Source organism: Pristis pectinata, chromosome 3 (genome assembly GCF_009764475.1).
Source record: "Pristis pectinata isolate sPriPec2 chromosome 3, sPriPec2.1.pri, whole genome shotgun sequence".
NCBI classification, from domain to species: Eukaryota; Metazoa; Chordata; class Chondrichthyes; order Rhinopristiformes; family Pristidae; genus Pristis; species Pristis pectinata.
In genome coordinates this window covers 43691006-43710880 of record NC_067407.1, presented here as the reverse complement: position 1 = coordinate 43710880, position 19875 = coordinate 43691006, and the positions used below count along the sequence as shown (strand labels likewise).

General features: G+C 39.9%; 2 protein-coding genes across 2 annotated transcripts in view; both read right to left on the bottom strand.

The window, feature by feature from the left end:
* LOC127567739 (protein odr-4 homolog) overlaps nt 1-12819 on the bottom strand; it is a 37086-nt gene extending 24267 nt beyond the window's left edge. The window contains exons 1-4 of the mRNA XM_052010723.1: nt 12551-12819; nt 6862-6967; nt 4534-4689; nt 1511-1642 (exon numbers count right to left, since the gene is read on the bottom strand). Of these exons, the coding sequence (XP_051866683.1) occupies nt 1511-1642; nt 4534-4632 (231 nt within the window). The 5' untranslated portion in view covers nt 4633-4689; nt 6862-6967; nt 12551-12819. The remainder of the gene's footprint in view (nt 1-1510; nt 1643-4533; nt 4690-6861; nt 6968-12550) is intronic.
* Nucleotides 12820-18499: 5680 nt separating this feature from the next.
* The window catches only part of kifap3a (kinesin-associated protein 3a), a 157850-nt gene continuing 156474 nt past the window's right edge, over nt 18500-19875 (bottom strand). Inside the window, exon 20 of the mRNA XM_052011585.1 lies at nt 18500-19256. Within this exon, the coding sequence (XP_051867545.1) occupies nt 19148-19256 (109 nt within the window). The 3' untranslated portion in view covers nt 18500-19147. The remainder of the gene's footprint in view (nt 19257-19875) is intronic.

Sequence of the window (19875 nt, the reverse complement as noted above, 5' to 3'; positions counted from 1 at the left end):
GTTATGTTTTGTGTTGCTGAAACGGTAAAATAAAAACAATGACCCAGAACTTGTTGGGAAATTGTGGCAGCTCTGTATCAAAATGCAAATACTCCAATGAGCGTCAATAACTGGTGCAGGATCAACAAGCCCATTTGTTTTAATGGAGAGGAATAGCTGTGGAGGAGAAGGGAGACATCAGTCATTTTATATTTTCTTTGAATTGAAAGTGTTTAGCAAAATGTTTGAAACAGTTTAAATGCTTGTAATACTTTTCAATTGATTCAGTTATTTTAGTTGTTTCTGAGTGTTCCTTTAAGTTTAAAAGTCCTTCTTGGGTTGACAACCTACAAAGACTGGGGCTGGCTTAGCCAACTGTGAAAACTTTTATCAGCCGTTTTCGGAGTGTCCTGACCCATGCACAACTTGGCATTACATCATTGAGGGACTTGCTGCACAGTGCTTCCCCATTTAATAACAGAACAACTAATGGCATCAAATCGACACTGGCAGATCTGAAAAATGAAAGTTTGTACTTATCTTGTTGGTAAATGCAGGGGATCAGTTAATGACCAATGTATCTAATTGCAAAAAGGATCAGTGAACAGAGTATTGATTCTTATTCTAAAAATAAGAAATCTTACAGATATACTGTTAATTTGAGAAAGTGATTTTAGAGAAATTTAAAAACGAGGGTGAGAATTTTAGAATTGACTAACGAAGGTCAGTGAACACAGAGATAAAGGGTGAACTGGACAGTGCAAGATAGAACATAAGCAGCAGAGTTTTGTAGGAGCTCGAGCTTTTAGATGATTGAAAGAGGGAGGCCAGCCAGGAATACTCAAAAGCAAGAGTTAACAAAGACTTGGATGAGGGTTCATTTGCAAACATTACGGAGATGTGTACAGGGGACCTGAGTCGTTATTATTATTTATGCAACACTTCCAGCAAATTTTGACTAACTCAAGCCATTATCAGCCTCTGACAGACTGTAGACTGGACAAAAGAAATAGTTAATTTCAGAGGCCATTCAATACAGATTTTACATCAGAGGAAAACCGGATTGCTGATTCATATGCCACCTCTAGGGCCCAACACTAAGCTGCCATTTCAATGTAATGTTTCTTTTCAATCAAAAGATTTAGAAAATCTAGATTTCAACAGCTGGACTGCTACTTCTTGTGTCTTTATTATATATGCTCAGTTGACTTTCCATTGCAAGTTGAAGATGTCTCCCACTCAAAACACTTTTCCAATCCTCTTCCTCCTCATCTCTTTCCCTGGTTTCTTTCCCATCAATTCTTCCCTTCCCCATTTTCAACCTTCAGTTCTTTCACTGTCTTCCTCCCACTCCCTCCCATTTACTCCTCACAATCTGATCATTGATCCATCTTGTGCTGCTAGATATGAAGACAGCTCTGGGTGCTGACCAGCTGCGTGCAATGTTACTGGATGTCCACTATATTAAATAGAAATGCAAGAACCTTTTACTCCCTCGAAAGAAAATAACTTATTTTATTGTAACACTGACCTGTCGAGCATGCTCAGACACCCACTCTATGTCATCTGCATTCATTTCATTTGGATTATCTGGTGGAAGTTCGATTTGATCTTTAAGTGGGGTTTGAGCAGCAAATATTATATAGGTTTTCATTGGTGTAATCTGAAAATAAAATGATGGGAAATCAAATCACACAAACTGCACAAAAACTACTAAAGCACTGTGAAATTTCATTTTACACATATTTTTCACTGCTCCAATGGAGCATGGGGTTATCACAAAATTATTTTAATCTGACCACCATTTACAATTACCCATTAATTTTACAAGTGAAAGCACAGATTCTGAAAAATCCTTTCCATTTAACCATGAATGAAAGGTGATTACTCCCTTCAATATAACTAAACAGCTCTAATGTGCTTGTAACTCTCATTAGATATATACACTGAGTGTTCGCTGTGGATCAGTGGACGTACAGTTCTTCCCGAATGCAGATGGTTAATTTGAAAGATTTTGCAAAATTATAAAAAAGCCAAAAAAGTATACAAACACATAATGTTGTGGTTTCTTTTGATAACTTAAGTAACTGCAATCCTATCAAATTACTTTGTGTAATATTCTATTTCTTTAGTACTAAACTTTTTTTAAGTATACACACATATATATATTTTATCCCCTTTTCTTAATGACATAAAAAGATGCCACTTGGTCCATTGAGTCCATGCCAATGCTCAGAGGAGCAATCTTATTCCCCCTATTTCCCTGGAACCTGTTCTCTCTCACATGCCCCTCAACTCCCCACCATCTACACTTATTTGTCTATCAACCAGGTAGGCAACTAGACCAAGGTATCCATTATGCCTCGAGAATAAAGACTATGAGCTTTTGAAATAAGTGTGGTAAAACGAACTTTGTAATTTTTATAGCAATGAGACAATGACCTCAAATTCTACAAAGATTTACTGATCAATAGATAACTGCTTCGACTGTCAGGATGTAATTTAACAAAAATGAGTATGTGAAAAACACCACCTGCTCTGGGCCAAATTAGTTTAGATGCCAAGTGCCTTTCCACTGATACAAACCTTACTTGGCCAAGGTCCACAACCTCTGACTGTACGACAACACATTGCTTACCATGTGGTTGACAGCCAGTTGGTTTGATCAATTGTACCACTGAAGTTGAGGACCGACATCTCATAGTCAATCTGACCAATCCTCTTTACTCAGATGTATAACATTTAATGGCTATGTAGTGTTTATATGGTGAATTTTCGTGGCCTCATGTATACTTATATGGTGAACTGTAAACTGAGAAATATCTGACAATTATAGTTGAGATGCGTTGAAGCTCATTGCGATTTACTCCTTCCATACATGTCTGAACCTATCCACTTCTTCTTGTAAAAGCTTGAATATGTTCAGTTTTGACATTCTAGAAGTCCTTGTACAAATACATATGTTACTTACAAACCCCTTGATCACCTCAAAATAATTTGATTAAAATTATGTATGAAAATGTGTGTTCAAACCATAGAACTATACAGCACAATACAGGCCCTTCAGCCCACCATGTTGTGCTGACCTTTAAACCACATCTAAGACTATCTAACCCCTTCCTCCCACATATCCCCCTATTTGAAATTCCTCCATATGCTTATCTAACAATCTCTTGAACTTGACCAACGTATCTGCCTCCACCACTACCCCAGGCAGCGCATTCCATGCACCAACCACTCTCTGGGTGAAAAACTTCCCTCTGATATCTCCCTTGAACTTCCCACCCAGTACTTTAAAGCCATGCCCTCTTGTATTGAGCATTAGTGCCCTGGGAAAGAGGCGCTGGCTGTCCACTCTATCTATTCCTCTTAATATTTTGTATACCTCTATCATGTCTCCCCTCATCCTCCTTCTCTCCAATGAGTAAAGCCCTAGCTTCCTTAGTCTCTCCTCATAATGCATACTCTCCAATCCAGGCAGCATCCTGGTAAATCTCCTCTGCACCCTTTCCAATGCTTCCACATCCTTCCTATAATGAGGTGACCAGAAGTGGACACAGTACTCCAAGTGTGATCTAACCACAGTTTTGTAGAGCTGCATCATTACCTCGCAGCTATTAAACTCGATCCTACGACTTATGAAAGCTAACATCCCATAAGCTTTCTTAACTATCCTATCCACCTGTGAGGCAACTTTCAGTGATCTGTGGATATGAACCCCCAGATCCCTCTGCTCCTCCACCCTACCCAGAATCCTGCCATTAACCTTGTATTCTGCCTTGGAGTTTGTCCTTCCAAAGTGTACAACCTCACACTTCTCTGGATTGAACTCCATCTGCCACTTCTCAGCCCAGCTCTGCAGCCTATCAATATCCCTCTGCAAGCTTCGACAGTCCTCCACACTATCCACAACATCACCGACCTTTGTGTCGTCTGCAAACTTGCTAACCCACCCTTCTACCCCCAAGATAACATAAAATTATGTAACAATGAAGCAAAGGCTTTTCACTGTATCTTTTTTAAATAAGGAAGTGTTTAGATACAAAATTTAGTATAATTTAAAAATAATCCAAAAACGCCAATTGAAAAACTCAGTGGTACTTTCCTTCACTCAAACCCTGATGTTTGAAATACATATGATTGGAGACTGAACACATGTTCATGCACTTAAAATAGTGCTTGTCAATCACATCTCTAAAGGCCAGGGAGATTGTTGTCTGGTATTCATGACATTCATGTTTTACACACTCACTCTTTTCATCATGAAGGAATACTAAAAACTCAGTACAAAACATTTAAATGTTCATTTATGTTAATGAGACAATAAATGTGTGAGAGTATAGGTTATAAGGAAATAAGTGAGGGAATGAGACTGATGGGATTGCTCCGAGAGCTGGCATTGACTTGATAGGCCAAATGCCCTCCTCCTCTGTCATATGGAAATAAAAAAAATGAAAATGCAAGCTCATTTTTATCTACTTTTGAAGGAATTTTAGCTTTAAAACCATTTAATCATTTTTGATATGTGAACAGAATATCGTTCAGTTTGCTCACCTGCCCGAGCAAAATACCAGTTGTCCCATATCGTTCTTCTGCCTTCAGCTTTTTAAGATACTTCTCACTGTACTCTCCGATGATGTAAGTTTTTCCCATGATGAAATGTCTCTGGTGAACTGATCCAATTCACGCAGAAAGGAGCCTTCACACTTACTTTAGATAAACAAATAATGTATTTAGAATATTATACTGTAATTGCAGAAAATTAAAAAATCAAGCCAAGGACCACACATCATTAATAATAACTTGTCCATTTTTACAAGGCTCCAAGGCTTCTTTGAAAGACCTTTAAAACTTTTCCTGTTGTTATTCATATTTTCCAGCATCTGCAGTATTTAACTTCTGTATTGTTGCTTGCTCTGTTGGCTCCAACATCAACTTTAAAATTCTCAGACTTGTTTTCAAATTTTTCCCAAGGTTTTGCTTCTCCCAATTTTTACAGTTTTACGAAACTCACAATCCTCTGATATCCCTCCATTCTGACCTAGATCCCAGGCTTTAATTGCAACCATAATTTCAGCTGCCAAGGCCACGAGATCCAGAATTCCCTACCCAGATCTTTACTTATCATCTTTCTATCTACTTCTTCTCCTTTAATTTGCTCCTTCAAACCAATTACTTTGATCAAAATTTTGATCAACGGCTCTTATTGTATAGATCAGTGTCAAATTCCATTAACATTCCAATAAAAAGTGCCTCAGCACATCGAACTATGATAGAGACATTATCATACTGTGTAGTTTGCTGTCTTAAGAAAAGGAGACAAAATAGTTAGAATAAACCTCCTTCAATTATCCAGGATATAAATCAGGTGACAAAATAAGTGATTCAGCATTGTCAATTTCAGAAACAATACTGATAGAAAGAACTGAACTTTAAGAGTTTGTTTTAAACTAGTATGTACAAATGACAAATAGTTTCTCTATTGCTCTGCTGAAATTCTTCATTAAAGATGTTGTTTGATTTGTGGCTTATGCTGCTATTCGAACTCTGATTAGTAACTCAAATATACTACCTGCCAGTATTTCTCAAACTTTTTTTTAAAAAGTTTAGTTTTCACTGTTCCTGTCCTGATGACTGCTGGTGATAGGTTTCAATAAAATCATTGCATTACATGTTGTTTACATTGTGGGTTACAAGAAATATAGTTGATTTTGTATTATACAACCCTGTAAAAATGTTTTTGTTCTACACTTACCAGTATTTTCTGAAATCACCCCTTGTTACCCTGTATGGAACTAATCGCTGCAGCTACTTTGGAACAGATATTCTATGTAGAACTCCCTTCCTGTGACAACATAAAGTTTGACTCCAGTGACATCATGAATTGGAAAAAAAAATGTTCCCCACAGGAGTTAAATCATGAAAAGCCTTGAACCAATATGAAAAAAAAGTTTTCAGAGCCTCAGATTTAAAGTATACAAGATTATATGATTTAAGTCACTTTGCAGATCTCAATTTCTTCTGAACATTTATGATTCTAAATTGAAGGGAGACTTGCTAACTATCTTCATTATTGCATTTGTGGTTTTGGATTTATTGACGAACAGCCTAACATTACATCAATCCCTCATGGAACTATCTAAGATATTGCACAACTCGATTAATATTGTTAATAAAACCAAAAAGAATGGCCAATATTCAGCACTGAGCCAATTCTGTGTAGCTGATATCATCAGAGTTTCCATTCAGGCACCTTATATTGACATCTAAAGTCTGTACTTATTGGAGGTTATTGATGCAAAACGCCAGCAATTTCCTTCTCAACAGATGCTGCCCAACCTGTCGAGTATTTCTTGCATTGTCAGTTTTTATTTTTTAAGTCTAGTATTGCAATATTTTGCTTTTGCAATCCGAATACTACAGCAAAATTTTCAGGGCAACAGTGGTTGTAAGTACAGATCAGAGAAAAAGAAATTTAGTTCATGTACCAGGAGGAAGTGACAAATGTCTCAAATAATGTGCCCAGGCCATGTGATGGAGCTGTATCTTCAGGGATGCTCAAAGCAAGGAAAACAAATAGAAGTTTAGAGTTGAAGTTTTTTTATCTTCAACTTTTATATTTTTGTAATTATTAGAAGCGCCAGAAACGTGGCAACACTTGCGGGCTGCCCCCAGAACACCACGCAAAAAAAGATGTATTTCACTGTGTGTTTCGATGTACATGTGACTAATAAAGATATCTTAAAGCACAAAAGATGAACGAGTTATTTCAGTAAAGGAATTTTCACAATTATCCACATAGCCTATGCAGGAAGATCAAATGTTTACTAAGCTGAGGTGTCCATGGTTTGTAGACACATCGATAGAAATGCTGAAAGTTACCTCAGTACACTGCCTTTGGAACTGTCTACAGTGCTTGATATACTGTACATAAGAGACTCCAAAAACTCCTCAAAATACACATTCTGCTCAGGTACGAATGGGAATTCTAAGAAAAAAACCCAGAATATTTAGATTGTAAGAGTACACTGCATGATAATTATACAATTTCACTGGAGAAATATGCAAAGAAAGAACCACAGGAACAGATGCCACCATGAATAAGGCACACCAGCTTCTCTACTTTCTAAGCAGTTTAAGAAGATTTGGCATGTCATTGAAGACTCTGACAAACTCTGCAGATGTATAGTGGAAAGCATTCTGACTGGTTGCATCATGGCCTGTTATGGAAACTCCAATGCACAGGCTACAGAGAGTAGTGGACTCAGTCAGTTCTATCATGGGTACAGCTCTTCCATCGAGGTCATCTGCAAGAGGCAATGTCTCAGGAAGGCGCATCCATCATCAGGGACTCTCACTGCTTTGGTCATGCCCCCTTCTCGATAGGCATGAGGTACAGGAGCCTGAAGACCCAAACTTCAAGGTTAAACAGTAGCTTCTTCCTCATTGTCATCAGGTTCTTGAACCAACCTGAAAACCTTAACACTACCACAGACTATTTTTTCCTCTCTCCTTCAATCTTACACTCTTGTTGTTGTTTATTTTGTTGTTTATTTAGCACACATGTAAGTAATCTATAATTTGCTGCTACTGCAAAATGCTAGTTTTCATTGTATTTATACCCTGTATATATATGGCTATGACAACAATAAACTTGAACTTGAAATTCCCTATAATGATAATTTTACCAAAAACCAGCAGATATTTTTTGAGGAAGACTTTATGATGACAGAGGATTAGCAGGATCTTCCTGAAAATATTTGTATTGATTTTCATAAAACATGGTCATAAGAGACAAGGTAGCTAATAACAATAAAACTTTAAGAAAAAAATGAAGGAACACTGTGGTAAAGATCACAAGAACACACAAGAATACAAGAAAATAGGATCAGGAGTAAAATATCGGGCCCCTCAAGCTAGCCCTGCCATTTGATATTATCATGCCTGATGTATACTGACCTCAACACCTTTTCTGTACCAGTTCCCCACACCCTCAATTCTTTTCAGATATTTATCTGTCTCCACTTTAAATATAACCAATGATCGTGCGTCCACCACCCTCAGGGGCAGAGAATTCCAGAGGTTAACTACAGTCTAAGAAAAGAAATTTCTATGTACCTCAGTTTTAGATGATCAGCCACTTATTTGTAGCTACAGTATGTCCCCCTGTTCGTGATTCTCCCACTAGTGAAAGCATCTCAACACCTACCCCGTGAAATCCCCTTAGATGTCATGTCTGAATGTCACCTCTCATTCTCCTGAACTCCAAGGAATACAGAACCAAACTATCTATCCCCTCTTGATAGGAAAATCCTCTTATTCTAGGATTTAGCTTGGAACATCAACTTTGGATTGCCTCCAATGCTACATATTGTTTTTAAGGTAAGGGAACCAAAACTGCACACAGTATTTCAGGTGGCCACACCAACACCCTGTATAACAATAATGAAACCTCCCTATTCTTAAACACCAACCCCCTTCACAATAAACGGTAACATGTTATTTGCCTCCTAAACTCCTTGTTGAACTTACCTGTTAATTTTTTGTGATTCATGCACTAGATCACCTAGATCCCTCTGAACTTTACTCATTTTCAGTCTCTTTCCATTTAGATAAATAATTTGCCTTTTGATTTTTCTTACCAAATTGCATGATTTCACACTTCTCCATTTTAAACTCCATTAGCAAGATACCCAGTTACTTAATCCGTCTGTATCCCACTGCAGAATGACAGTGTCTTCATCACAACATGCCCTTCAACCCATTTTCATAACATCAGCAAACTTGGAAACCTTACATTTCCAAGTCGGGCCATCAATGTAAATAGAAAACAATTGAGGGACAAGAACAAGCCCTTAGGTTACTCCACTAGTTACATTCCTCCAGTCCGAAAATGACCCATTCATTTCAATTCTTTGTTTTAATGTTAACACACTTGCCCCAGTACCTTGGGCTCTCAATTTATGCACCAGCCTTTCATAAGGCACATTGTCAAATGCCTTTTGGAAATTTAAAAATAAGACATCTACAGATTCCCCTCAAACAACTCTCTCTGTGAAATCCTCAAAGAATTTCAAGCAAATTTGACAAACACCATTTACCTTTCATTAAGCCATGTAAATCATGTTTGATTATATTCAGTTTTCCATAATGATCAGTTATTTGTTCTTTGATTATTTAGCATCTTGCCAACAATAGATATTAAAGTAACTGACCTATAGTTCCCTCCTCCTATCTCCCTTTTTGAACAAGGGGGTCACATTGACTGTTTTCCAATCTTCAGCTGCCTTCCCTGAATTTAGCAAGTTTTGACAAATCTCTACAACAACCTCCTTTAAAATCCTTGGGTGCAGACCTTCAGGTTCCGATAATATGTCCACCTTCAGCCCCGCAACTTTCTCTAATACTTTATCCCTTGAGAGTGTGACATTTAAAAGTTACTCGCTGTTATTTGAAATTAGACCATCAGTTATCTTAAAGATATTTGTAGTGTACTCCCTGATGATGACAGATGCAAAAAAATGAATTCAGTGTATCTGCCATTTCTTTGTTTTCTGTTATTAATTCACCAAACTCGTTCTCTACAGGTCCCATAGCCACCTTCTTCCTATTTATATATACACGGAAACTCTTACTGTTAGTTTGATATTAAATGCAAGCTTTCTCTCAAGATTAATTTTCTCCCTTCTTGTGAGTATTTTTTAGTTTTATGCTACTGGATTCTAAAAACGTCCCAGTCCCCTGGCCAACCACTTGCCACTTTGTGTGTCCTGATTTTCAATTTAACATTGTCCTGAACTCCTTTGGTAACCACAGATTGTGCCTCTTTCTCATGGAATCCCTTTTTCTAGATAAATTCCTGCTGAGTGTTACGGACCAGCTGTTTGAATATCTGTCACTGTTACTATCCAGTACCTTTATATCACAACCCCACACCACTCTGATACCTTCCTTGAATAACAATGCTACCCTGCCTCCTTTTTTCCCTTTTGGCCTGTTCTTTTGGAACATCCTATAAACTGGAATATTGAGCACCCAGTCCTGTTCACCCTGCAACCATGTCTTGTAATATCAAGCAGATCATACTCATATGTTGTTATCTGTCCTGTCAACTCATCTATCTTATGGCAAATATTACATGCATTCAAATGAAGAGCACTAAGCTCTAATTTTTTTAATAGTTTTTCCTAACTCTAGATTTGCTCTGTGCTGCATAGTTTTGTTCAGATTTTCTGCCACAGCCTGTCACGTTTTACTTGCGAATTTATCCCTCAATATCCTGTGCCACTGTTCTTTCATTTCCTCTTGATTTATTAAATGCTCCATTCTTGGAGCCCTCCCCCCTCCTGTTTAGTTTAGTTTAAAGTGCAGTCTACAAACTTATTTATGCAATTTGCCAGGACACTGGTCCCAGCACAATTCAGATGAAGCCCATGCCAGCACTCTCCTTCCCCAATGTCCCATGAATCGATATCCATTTCTACCATGCCACACTTTGAGCCATGTATTTACTTCTCTAATCACATTTATCCTTTGCCAGTCAGCATGCGGCTCAAGTAAAAATCTGGAGATCATCATCCTTGTGGTTCTGCTTTCCAATTTTGCTCTGAGCTCCTCATAATCCCTCAGTAAAACCTCCTTCCTAGTGCTACCAATGTCAGTAGCGCCCACGTGGACCATCACAACCGGATCCTTCCCTCCCACTCCAAAGAGAAACAGGCGAAAAGATAAATGAAATGAATTGATACTGAGGATATAATGATCTGTGACAATTGCAAATACAAACCATGAACTAGCATAAAAAAGATCATGTACTGTGAGGATTAACTGGGTACATATATTAAGAATTCACATGGGAAAGATCTAATATCTGTTAATATTCAAGGACGTTCTTTGCATAACTTTTAAAAAAAACTTAATTTGGAGACACAAAGTGCTGGAGGAACTCAGCAGGTCAGGCAGCATCTATGGAGGGAAATGAACAGTCGACGTTTTGGGCCGAGACCCTTCATCAGTTCTGATAAGTAAGAGTGCAGAAGCCAGAATAAAAGGGTATGGGAGGAGGAGTAGTACGAGCTGGCAGGTGATAGGTGAGTCCAGGTGAAAGGGAGAAGGTAGGTAGGTGGGGTAGGGAATGATGTGAGAAACTGGAAGGTGACAATTGAAAGAGGCAAAGGGCTAAAGAAGAAGGAAGCTGATAGGAGAGGACAGTAGGCCATGGCATAAAGGGAAGGAGGTGGGTAGGTTGTGAGGGTGGGGGAAAAGGAAAGAGAAGGGGTGAAGGGGCCACAGGAGTGAGAGAAAACAAGGGGGGGGGGGAAGGAGGGAAACAGAGGAGTGTTTATGAGAAGTTAGAGAAATCAATATTGATGTTATCAGGTTGGAGACTACTAAACGGAATATGAGGTGTTGCTCCTCCAACCTCAATGTGGCAGTAGAGGCCGTGGACAGACATGTCAGTGTGGGAATGAGAAATGGAATTAAAATAGCTGGCCAGCAGGAGATCCTGGCTGTTGCAGTAGATGGAGCAAAGGTGCTCGAAGAAGCGGTCCCCCAATCTGTGTCAGGTCTCACCGATGCACAGGATGCAATAAGTGACCCCAATGGATTCACATGTGAAATGCTGCCTCACCTGGAAGGACTGTTTAGGGCCCTGAATGGTGGTGAGGGAGGAGGTGTAGGGGCAGGTGTAATACTTAATATGGTTGCAGGGATAAGTGCCTGGAGGGTGATTGGTGGGGAGGGACGAGCAGACAAGGGAATTGCAGCGAGAACATTGCAATTTACCTACATTAAAGATGGCTGTCAATGTATCATATTAAAAGGCATTAGAACTTTGGAATGCCTGGAAACCAATCTGATGCTGCCTAAACTCTGGAAAGCCAAATGTGCAAGAAATATTGAGGATATGCCAGTCAGCACACTACATTCTGGAATACCACTACCATTAGATCTTTCTCATGTTAAGAAGCAGGAAATCTAAGGATTTGAATCAATGTTAATTGATGTTTGTCCTCTCTAACAGACTTTCTATCTGCTACCAATGTTATGAATGCATGCTTTTAATCACAAGAAAACTGGCAGGATCACCTTATCTGTATTCAAAGGACTACTGAGTGGTTGCAAGAAAATAATCTGATGCAGTGCCGTCACTTGCAAAGTTAATGCTGAAGCCACATTTACAGAAGCTCAACTCGGGCGGTTTGACTGAAGAAGACGGGCAGGAGAGAGAAGGGCTCCACACCTGATGAGCTCAGGGCAGAATCGTGACGCAGCAGCGCCCATTGTGATCTCAGAAGCGAGGCGTCATCGCAGGATACGTCACCAGACACAACCACCCAAATAAAATACAGGTCAGGGGAAGTTATCACGGGGAAACAACCAGATAATAACTGGGTAAGAATACTGCCTCATCCTTCTGCTTCTAGCCGACTGTGCCTTCCAGCTAAGCATAAATGTTTTCCTCTAAGAGAGCGTGGCAAGCACTCGGGATATTGAACGTCGCGAAACGGGACGGGGCCGGCTTTATGCCGAAGCCGGCGCTGAGATCGGTATGAGGCTCCCTTCTTACCTCTCTTCCTCTTTCCTCCCACTTTTTTTCCTCTCTAGCAATGTTTTTTCTCGATCAGATTTCACCGTAACCTCCCGCTGCGGCTCTCGGCCAATCAGCGCCGGATGGCCCGCACTGATGACGTGTCTCACTGTAACTGCCGGGCACGTGGGCAGGGGCGGCGAACGCGCGGTTAACGGTCAGGCGCGCGCCGCGCATTTAAGTGAAAACAGCGCCTCCCGCAGGCGGGGAGTCTCATGGAGAGCGACAGCACTTGTTCTGAATGCCAGTCCGGCATGATCATGTTTGTATTCATGTTGAGCATTTTAGCAACCCCAAGGCTTTTTTACGATCCATTTGGTGCCTTTTTTTTGGTGCGCAGTTTTGCAATTGCGGCTGTAGTGTCAGCAATGTAGCAGCCGATGTACACACAGCAAGTTCCAACAAATAGATTGAGCACTGGGATTAACGCCTGTGCAACAGTCATGCTGTGAAATCTTTTCATTGAATCGTTACATGTGACCTTTGTAAGAATTGGTTGGTCCATGGCATTTTTGCCAGCCTGGGAGAGCGCACCCAGCTAACAGTATTCTGCAAGTTGACATGTAGCAACCTGGCAGCCTGGATTTTTGCACTCAAGGTCTAGAGTGGGGTTTGAAGCCTCAAATCTTAACTGAATCATTACATTTTTAAGGCACAGAAGGAGACCAATAAATCAAATCTGTGCCAGTCTAAGTAATCCAACCAGCTGCATTTCCCTGCACTATCGCCAAGACCCTGCAAATTATTTTCTCTCCAGTGCATTATAAAGTTCAACTTATGAAGTGATTGTTCCCATTACCGTGTAGTCAGTGAATTCCAGATCCTAATTGCATCGAATTTTTTGGTTTAAACAAGATTCTTCTTTGTCCTCCAATTGCATCCTTTGCCCAATATTTAAAACCTATGCTTCCTCGTTTTTGAACCATTTGTTAAGGGTAAGTAGAAGGAAGCTGTTTCTGTATCTAAATCAGTCGGGTGTACCCCCTCAAGTCCCTTCTCAATTTTTGTTGGCCCAGTTTCTCCTTTTCAGCCATGTAGCTCATTAGCTCTGGTACCACTCCACATATTTTTTTTCTTTTTCTGAACCATTTCTTGGACCTACACATCATTCATAATGTCAGTTGAATAGAACTGGATGCTTTATTCTATTTGTGGACTAACCAGTGCTTTGTAAAGGTTCACATAAATTCCTGCTTTCTAATATCTTGACAAAATCCTTTATAAGATTTGTGCAGGTTTTTTTGTCAGCTTAAAGCTAGCGCACAGAGACGAGCATATAATCTAGAATGCACTTTGTTCAACGCTGAGGAAATACTAAATGTGCCTTTTAAAATGATGCAAAAACACCTCATATAGAGATACACAATAAAAGATCCCATTCCACTTTTTCAAGACAAGGATATTACTCAACTAACTCCACCAAAACCAGATTACGTTGATTACAAACACTTTCATCCAGACCATACTGCACACAATTTATTGATTCAATATCTGGAAACTAGATTTAAGCTGGAGAGGGTGTAGAAAAGATTCACAAAACTGTTGCCTGGATTAGAGGGCTTTAGTAACATGAAGGTATATATGAGAGGCATGGGATAAATAGCCATGGGAAACATGGTAGGGATGTTTACAACTAGAAGGCATAGGTTTAAGGTGAGAGGGAGGAGGTTCAAAGAGGATCTGAGGGGTAAATTTTTCACACAGAGTAGTTGGTATCTTAAGTGAGCTGCCAGAGGAAGTGCTGGAGGCAGGAATGTAACAACATTGAAGAGACATCTGGACAGGTACTTGAATAAACAAGGCATAGAAGATAAAGAATTAATACAGGCATGGAAATAGTTTACATAGGTTTGGTGTTGGTATATATAGGGTGGGCCAAAAGGCCTGTTTCTAAACTGTACAAGAACTCTAAAATAGTGGAAACACTCAACAGGCCAGGCAGCATTTGCCGAAAGAGGAGTGGATTTAAAGTTTCAGATGGAAGACCCTTTGTCAGAATTCGGAAAGAGAGAAAACATGTCAGTTTTAAGTTGCAGTGAGGGTGAGGAGGGATGGATGGGACAAAGGCATATTTCTGACAAGGTGTTGCCAGGCTGCCATGGGGATAAATTGTAGAGGTCATCCAGTAAGGGTTAATGGAAGCAGGTAGAAAGAGAGAAAATTAACAAAAGCTATGAACTGAATCATACTGTATGGAAACAGCCCCTTGGCCCACAAGAGTCTGCACTAGCCATCAAATGCCCACTTACACAAATCTTATTTTATTCTCTTCATGTTCCCATCAGCTCTCCTCAGATTCTATCACTTACATGCATATTAGGAGTAATTTATAGTGGCCAATTAACCTACCAATCCACATATCTTGGGGATGTGGGAAGAAATTGGAGCTCCAGAAGGAAACCAACAACCAGCTACAGAAATCACCAGTTTTGATAAATTTAGAGAAAGTGAATTCTGCGGAATTTGATATAGAATCTGTAAGAATTTGAATCTTGAATTTAAGAGTCTGGAAGGCTGCAATGTGCCCGGAAGGAAGATGAGATACTGTTCCTCAAACTCGCATTGGTCCTCATTAATACAGAGCAGAAGACCATAGGTCAAAGTGGGAGAGGGATGTAGAGTTAACCCGACAGGCACCAGGAAGCTCTGATTTGTCTTGTTGACCAAAACTGGCTGTTCCACTCTGCAAAGTGGTCACCCAATCTCCAATGCAGAGACGACAACATTGTGAATGCAGTACATTAGATTGAAAGAACTGCAAGTGTCTAGATATGTATCTACCTACCTCCTTAAATATACTCAGCAATGTGGCCTCCACCACTGGTTCCACAGATACACTACCCTCTATCCCCTTGGTCCACTCCTAAATGTCTTGCCCAGAACCCTTGTGCTAGATTCCCTTGCCAAGGGAAACATCCCTACCACATCCCATATGCCCAGCTGTGTTAGAATTTTATACTTTTTCATTCTTCCAAAACTCAGTGAATAGTTAACCCAAGCTCTCCTCAATATTGACAAATTCTACTTGCCCAGGAATCAGACAGGTGACCCTTTGCTGCACTCCCTCTCTGGAAAGTATATCCTTTCCCAGATATGCTCCAGGTGTGGTCTCTCCAAGGCCCTATATAATTAGAGCAAAACATTCCTGCTCTTTACCTAAAACTTCTTGCAATGAAGGCCAACATACTGCTTGGTACATCTGCATGTTTGCTTTCAGCAACTAGTACACTGAGATCCCTTTATAAATCAACATTTGCCAACTATCACCATTTTTAAATAATGGTGTCCTGCCACTCCTAACCTCTTCCTATTTTTCCTCGACAAGTCAAACTGATAAATTCACAAGAAATTAGAGCTTAAACATCCCAGTCATTAAGGTGCAAGTAAAAATGCAAACTGCAGTGGGGCACAGTCTTCTATTTTAAAGTAGTAATGCCCAACACTTCCTTGCCAATGGAAATCTGAGAGAATATAAGTAGTAGTTAGCGTAATGCTTTACAGCGCCAGTAACCTGGGTTCAATTCTGGCCACTGTCAGTAAGGAGTTTGTACATTCTCCCCGTGTCTCCATGGGTTTCCTCCGGGTGCTCCAGTTTCCTCCCACATTCCAAAGATGTATGGGTTAGGAAGTTTTGGGCGTGCTATGTTGGCACTGGAAGCGTGGCGACACTTGCGGGCTGACCCCAGAACACCCTACACAAAGAGATGCATTTCACTATGTGTTTTGATGTACATTGTGACTAATAAAGATATCTTATCGATATTGAGGCCATCGGGTTGGAGACTACCAAGGTGGACTATGAGGTGCTGTTACAATGGAAGCTCTTTACCTCAAAATTATGCATGCGACAAGGGGACGTCTCAAGGAGCCACCTGCACACTAGCCCCATTCTAACATGGTCATAAGCATTGCTAGGTTGTTATTCATTACTATTGTGTCAAAACTATATAAAACACCATGTATTTTGATTATCTGGGAGAGACTCATTTATCTCCCTTACAGTCATACATTGGTACCAAATAAAGGCATGTAAAACCTACAGGTCTGGTTCGATGCATTTCACTGACAACATTAACAATACTCCTGTTTATTGAATAAAAATTAAAATTATTTACTTAAGTCAATGCAATTATATTGGTTTTAAGCACAAATCTCTTGCTCAATTAAATTTCAATGTATTGCAATTATTGCATTTAGAGGGAACTCATCATTTTTCAGTCAAGTTTAGTTTTCCTGAAATTTGATTCCCCTTTGTTGTTCCTTTCTCTCCCTTAAAAACCTGAACTGCTTCTACATATCTTATTTCCAAATGTTATGGTATAGATTAATGTGTCAAAGCATTGAGGGTTTTTTTTGCTCTTAAACAGATGTGCACTTCCTTACCTCAGTTGATTTTGTGAACTCTGCTCTTCTAGAATTATTTGATCTCTGAGGCTTCTCAATACATGAGCTGTGGAGCAATACACAAAAAGTGCTGGAGGAACTCAGCAGGTCAGGCAGCATCCATGGAGGGGAAATAAACAGTTGATGTTTCAGGCCAAGACCCTTCATCAGGACTGGAAAAGAAGAAGCCTGAATAAGAAGGGGGGGGAGGGGAGGAGCACACGCAGGCAGGTGATAGGTGAGTTCAGGTGATAGGTGAATCCAGGTGAGAGGGGGATGGGTGGGGGGGGGAGATGTAGTAAGCTGGGAGGTGGTAGGTAAGAGGCAAAGGGCTGAAGAAGTAATCCAGTAGGAGAGGGCGTGGACCATGGAATAAAGGATGGAAGAGGAGAGGAGATGGGCAGGTCATCAAGGCGGTGTAAGAGAGCCACAGGAATAAGGGAAGACAAATGAGTGGGGGAAGAAAAAGGGGTGGAGTTACTGGAAGTTAGAGAAATCGATGTTGAGGCCATCCGGTTGGAGACTCCCAAGGCGGAATACAAGGTGTTGTTCCTCCAGTCTGCATCTGGCCTCAACATGGCAGTAGAGGAGGCCATGGATAGACGTGTCAGTATGGGAGTGGGATGTGGAATTGAAGTGGGTGGCCACCAGAAGACCTAGCTGTTGCAGTGCAAGTGACCAAACACATACAGGTGGTGGATCCAAGTTTCTACAGCTCTAGGTCGAGCTTTGTTTTTTCATTTCCACATTTGAGACCTGCTTCCATCAAACACACCTGCAATATTCTCAAAGAATCTAAAAACAGTTCAAGTCTCCGGAAATTCTGCACACATTTTGTTTAGACATATCAAACATAGATGGATAGGTGGATGGTCTCAGTTTATCAGCCAAGTTCGTGGGATTCACGTACAAAAAAAATCTACATTGTAGTTAAGTTGTGCAAGCCATTTGCACAACTTAAAAATCAGATGGTCTGGATAATCCTCTTACTTTCAGAAGTACTTGTTTGTCAAACTGGCCATTTGCTATGTTAGAAATGCTAAAGAACATGCACTGGCAATTTTTAGATGAGGAATCCTCCATCATTAGAAGGGAATTCATATGGTGTGACAAGACCTATTTATCTTAATAATCACAAAGTGAAACAGGCACACCACTATTCTTCCCAGAACAAAATTGTTCATTGAGCAACTCTTAGTAGCTGGTGTGGATTGAGACTAAAGGAAGTCCAAGTACTCAGTGAAGGGATTGCTGAGACGTCATGGGCAGACTTGGACGAATGTCTTGAGATTTCTCTCCCACAGGGAAGAATCTAAACACTGTGATCGCACCCACCTGCAGCCAAGTTATCTCCTTCTTCAGACACAAAGAACAAGCATCTTGCATAGTAAATGAAAATAAAAAGCTGCAGATGCTGGAAATCTGCTGGGAAATTTTCCCAATTTTGACCAAGGGTCATGTATCCAGTAAGTCGTCTACTCTGAAACCAAAGGATAAAGTTCTTATTTAGAGATATACCACTGAAAGAGAAGAGCAGCACAAACATGATTTTGCCTGTTTATTTTCTCATTTATTAATTTCATAGGTTGCTATAATGCCAAACAAACAATTCTGCCAAATCTGTTTAATCCGCATTTGTTCATGGATTGCAGTAATGCAAAAATAAATAGAAACAAGCATACTGGATGTGGAACAAACAGAAGTGTAATAAACTACAATTAGACACAATTCATGTTATTTAAAACTACGAATATGGCTCTGTATTTTGTGTAATCATTTCTGAAAATAAGAAACAATTTTAAATACTGCTTGTTGTAGTAAACAGCTTTAAAGGTAAAATTGCTATAATGAAACATTTTCAGATTAACAAACTGAGATCCCATAATTTAAATAGCAAGTTATTAGTTATAGAAATGACTTATTTAAGACTACAATATGTATATTGGAGACTTCATTCCAGTTACGGTCTTGAGACTCATCCAGTGTTTCAGAAGGATAAAAGCAGAAAGCACATTAAATAATCCAAATACCGCTAATATATTTCAGTCAGGACATTGGACTGTTACATGTATAAATGTAATTCACATCTTAGCTCTGACACTATGCAGTACCAACAAAGAACCACAGTACGTTACACATGCAGTTATGTACAAGGAGTGTTACAAAAGCATTAATAAATATTTCTTGCTGAGCTTATCTGGTTCCAAATGGATAGAGGTAAGGATCATCTGGACGGTAACCATAGGCTGTGACTGGACGCCCAGGAAAGTTAACTGGCTGACCAAACCCATCAACTGCCATACTGAAATTGGGGAAGAAAGTTAAAATTAGTAAATCAAAAGAACTGGTATAAAAGCAGACATGCATCATAGTTCAGGTTCAGCACTTGACTTTTTAATTGACACTTACATTTGCAACCTATGATATTTTAAAAATGATACTTCACTAGAAAGAATTTCTGGAAAACGATTTCAAATGTGATGTGTCACTTTGGACATACCAAACTTCCACAAAACCTTGTGATGAATGGCCATTTTTTTTTCATGATATCGAAGTAAGACCAAATATTCCATTGCTTCTTTAAATAATATTTAACTTTAATTACTAAAATGGTACCTGTGTGGCGACTCACCGTCCGCGCAAGCGAACTGGCTCAGCGGTCAGGGCGAGCGTTGTCAGAGCGGCGAGGCCCAAGATGGAACTGGGCCTTCATCTTCCCCAAGCGACGGGGGAGAACCCACGCGCGCGAAAAGTTTTGATGACGTAGCATGTACGTCATTTCCATTTTCGGAGGGCAGGAACCGCGCCGCTTAAAAGGCTTGCGCAAGGCGGGTAAATAAATCAGTCTTATCCTACAGCTTGCAGACTCGTGTCTTTATTCTTGCATCGCGGTAGCAGCCGCTACCATTGGTGACCCCGGT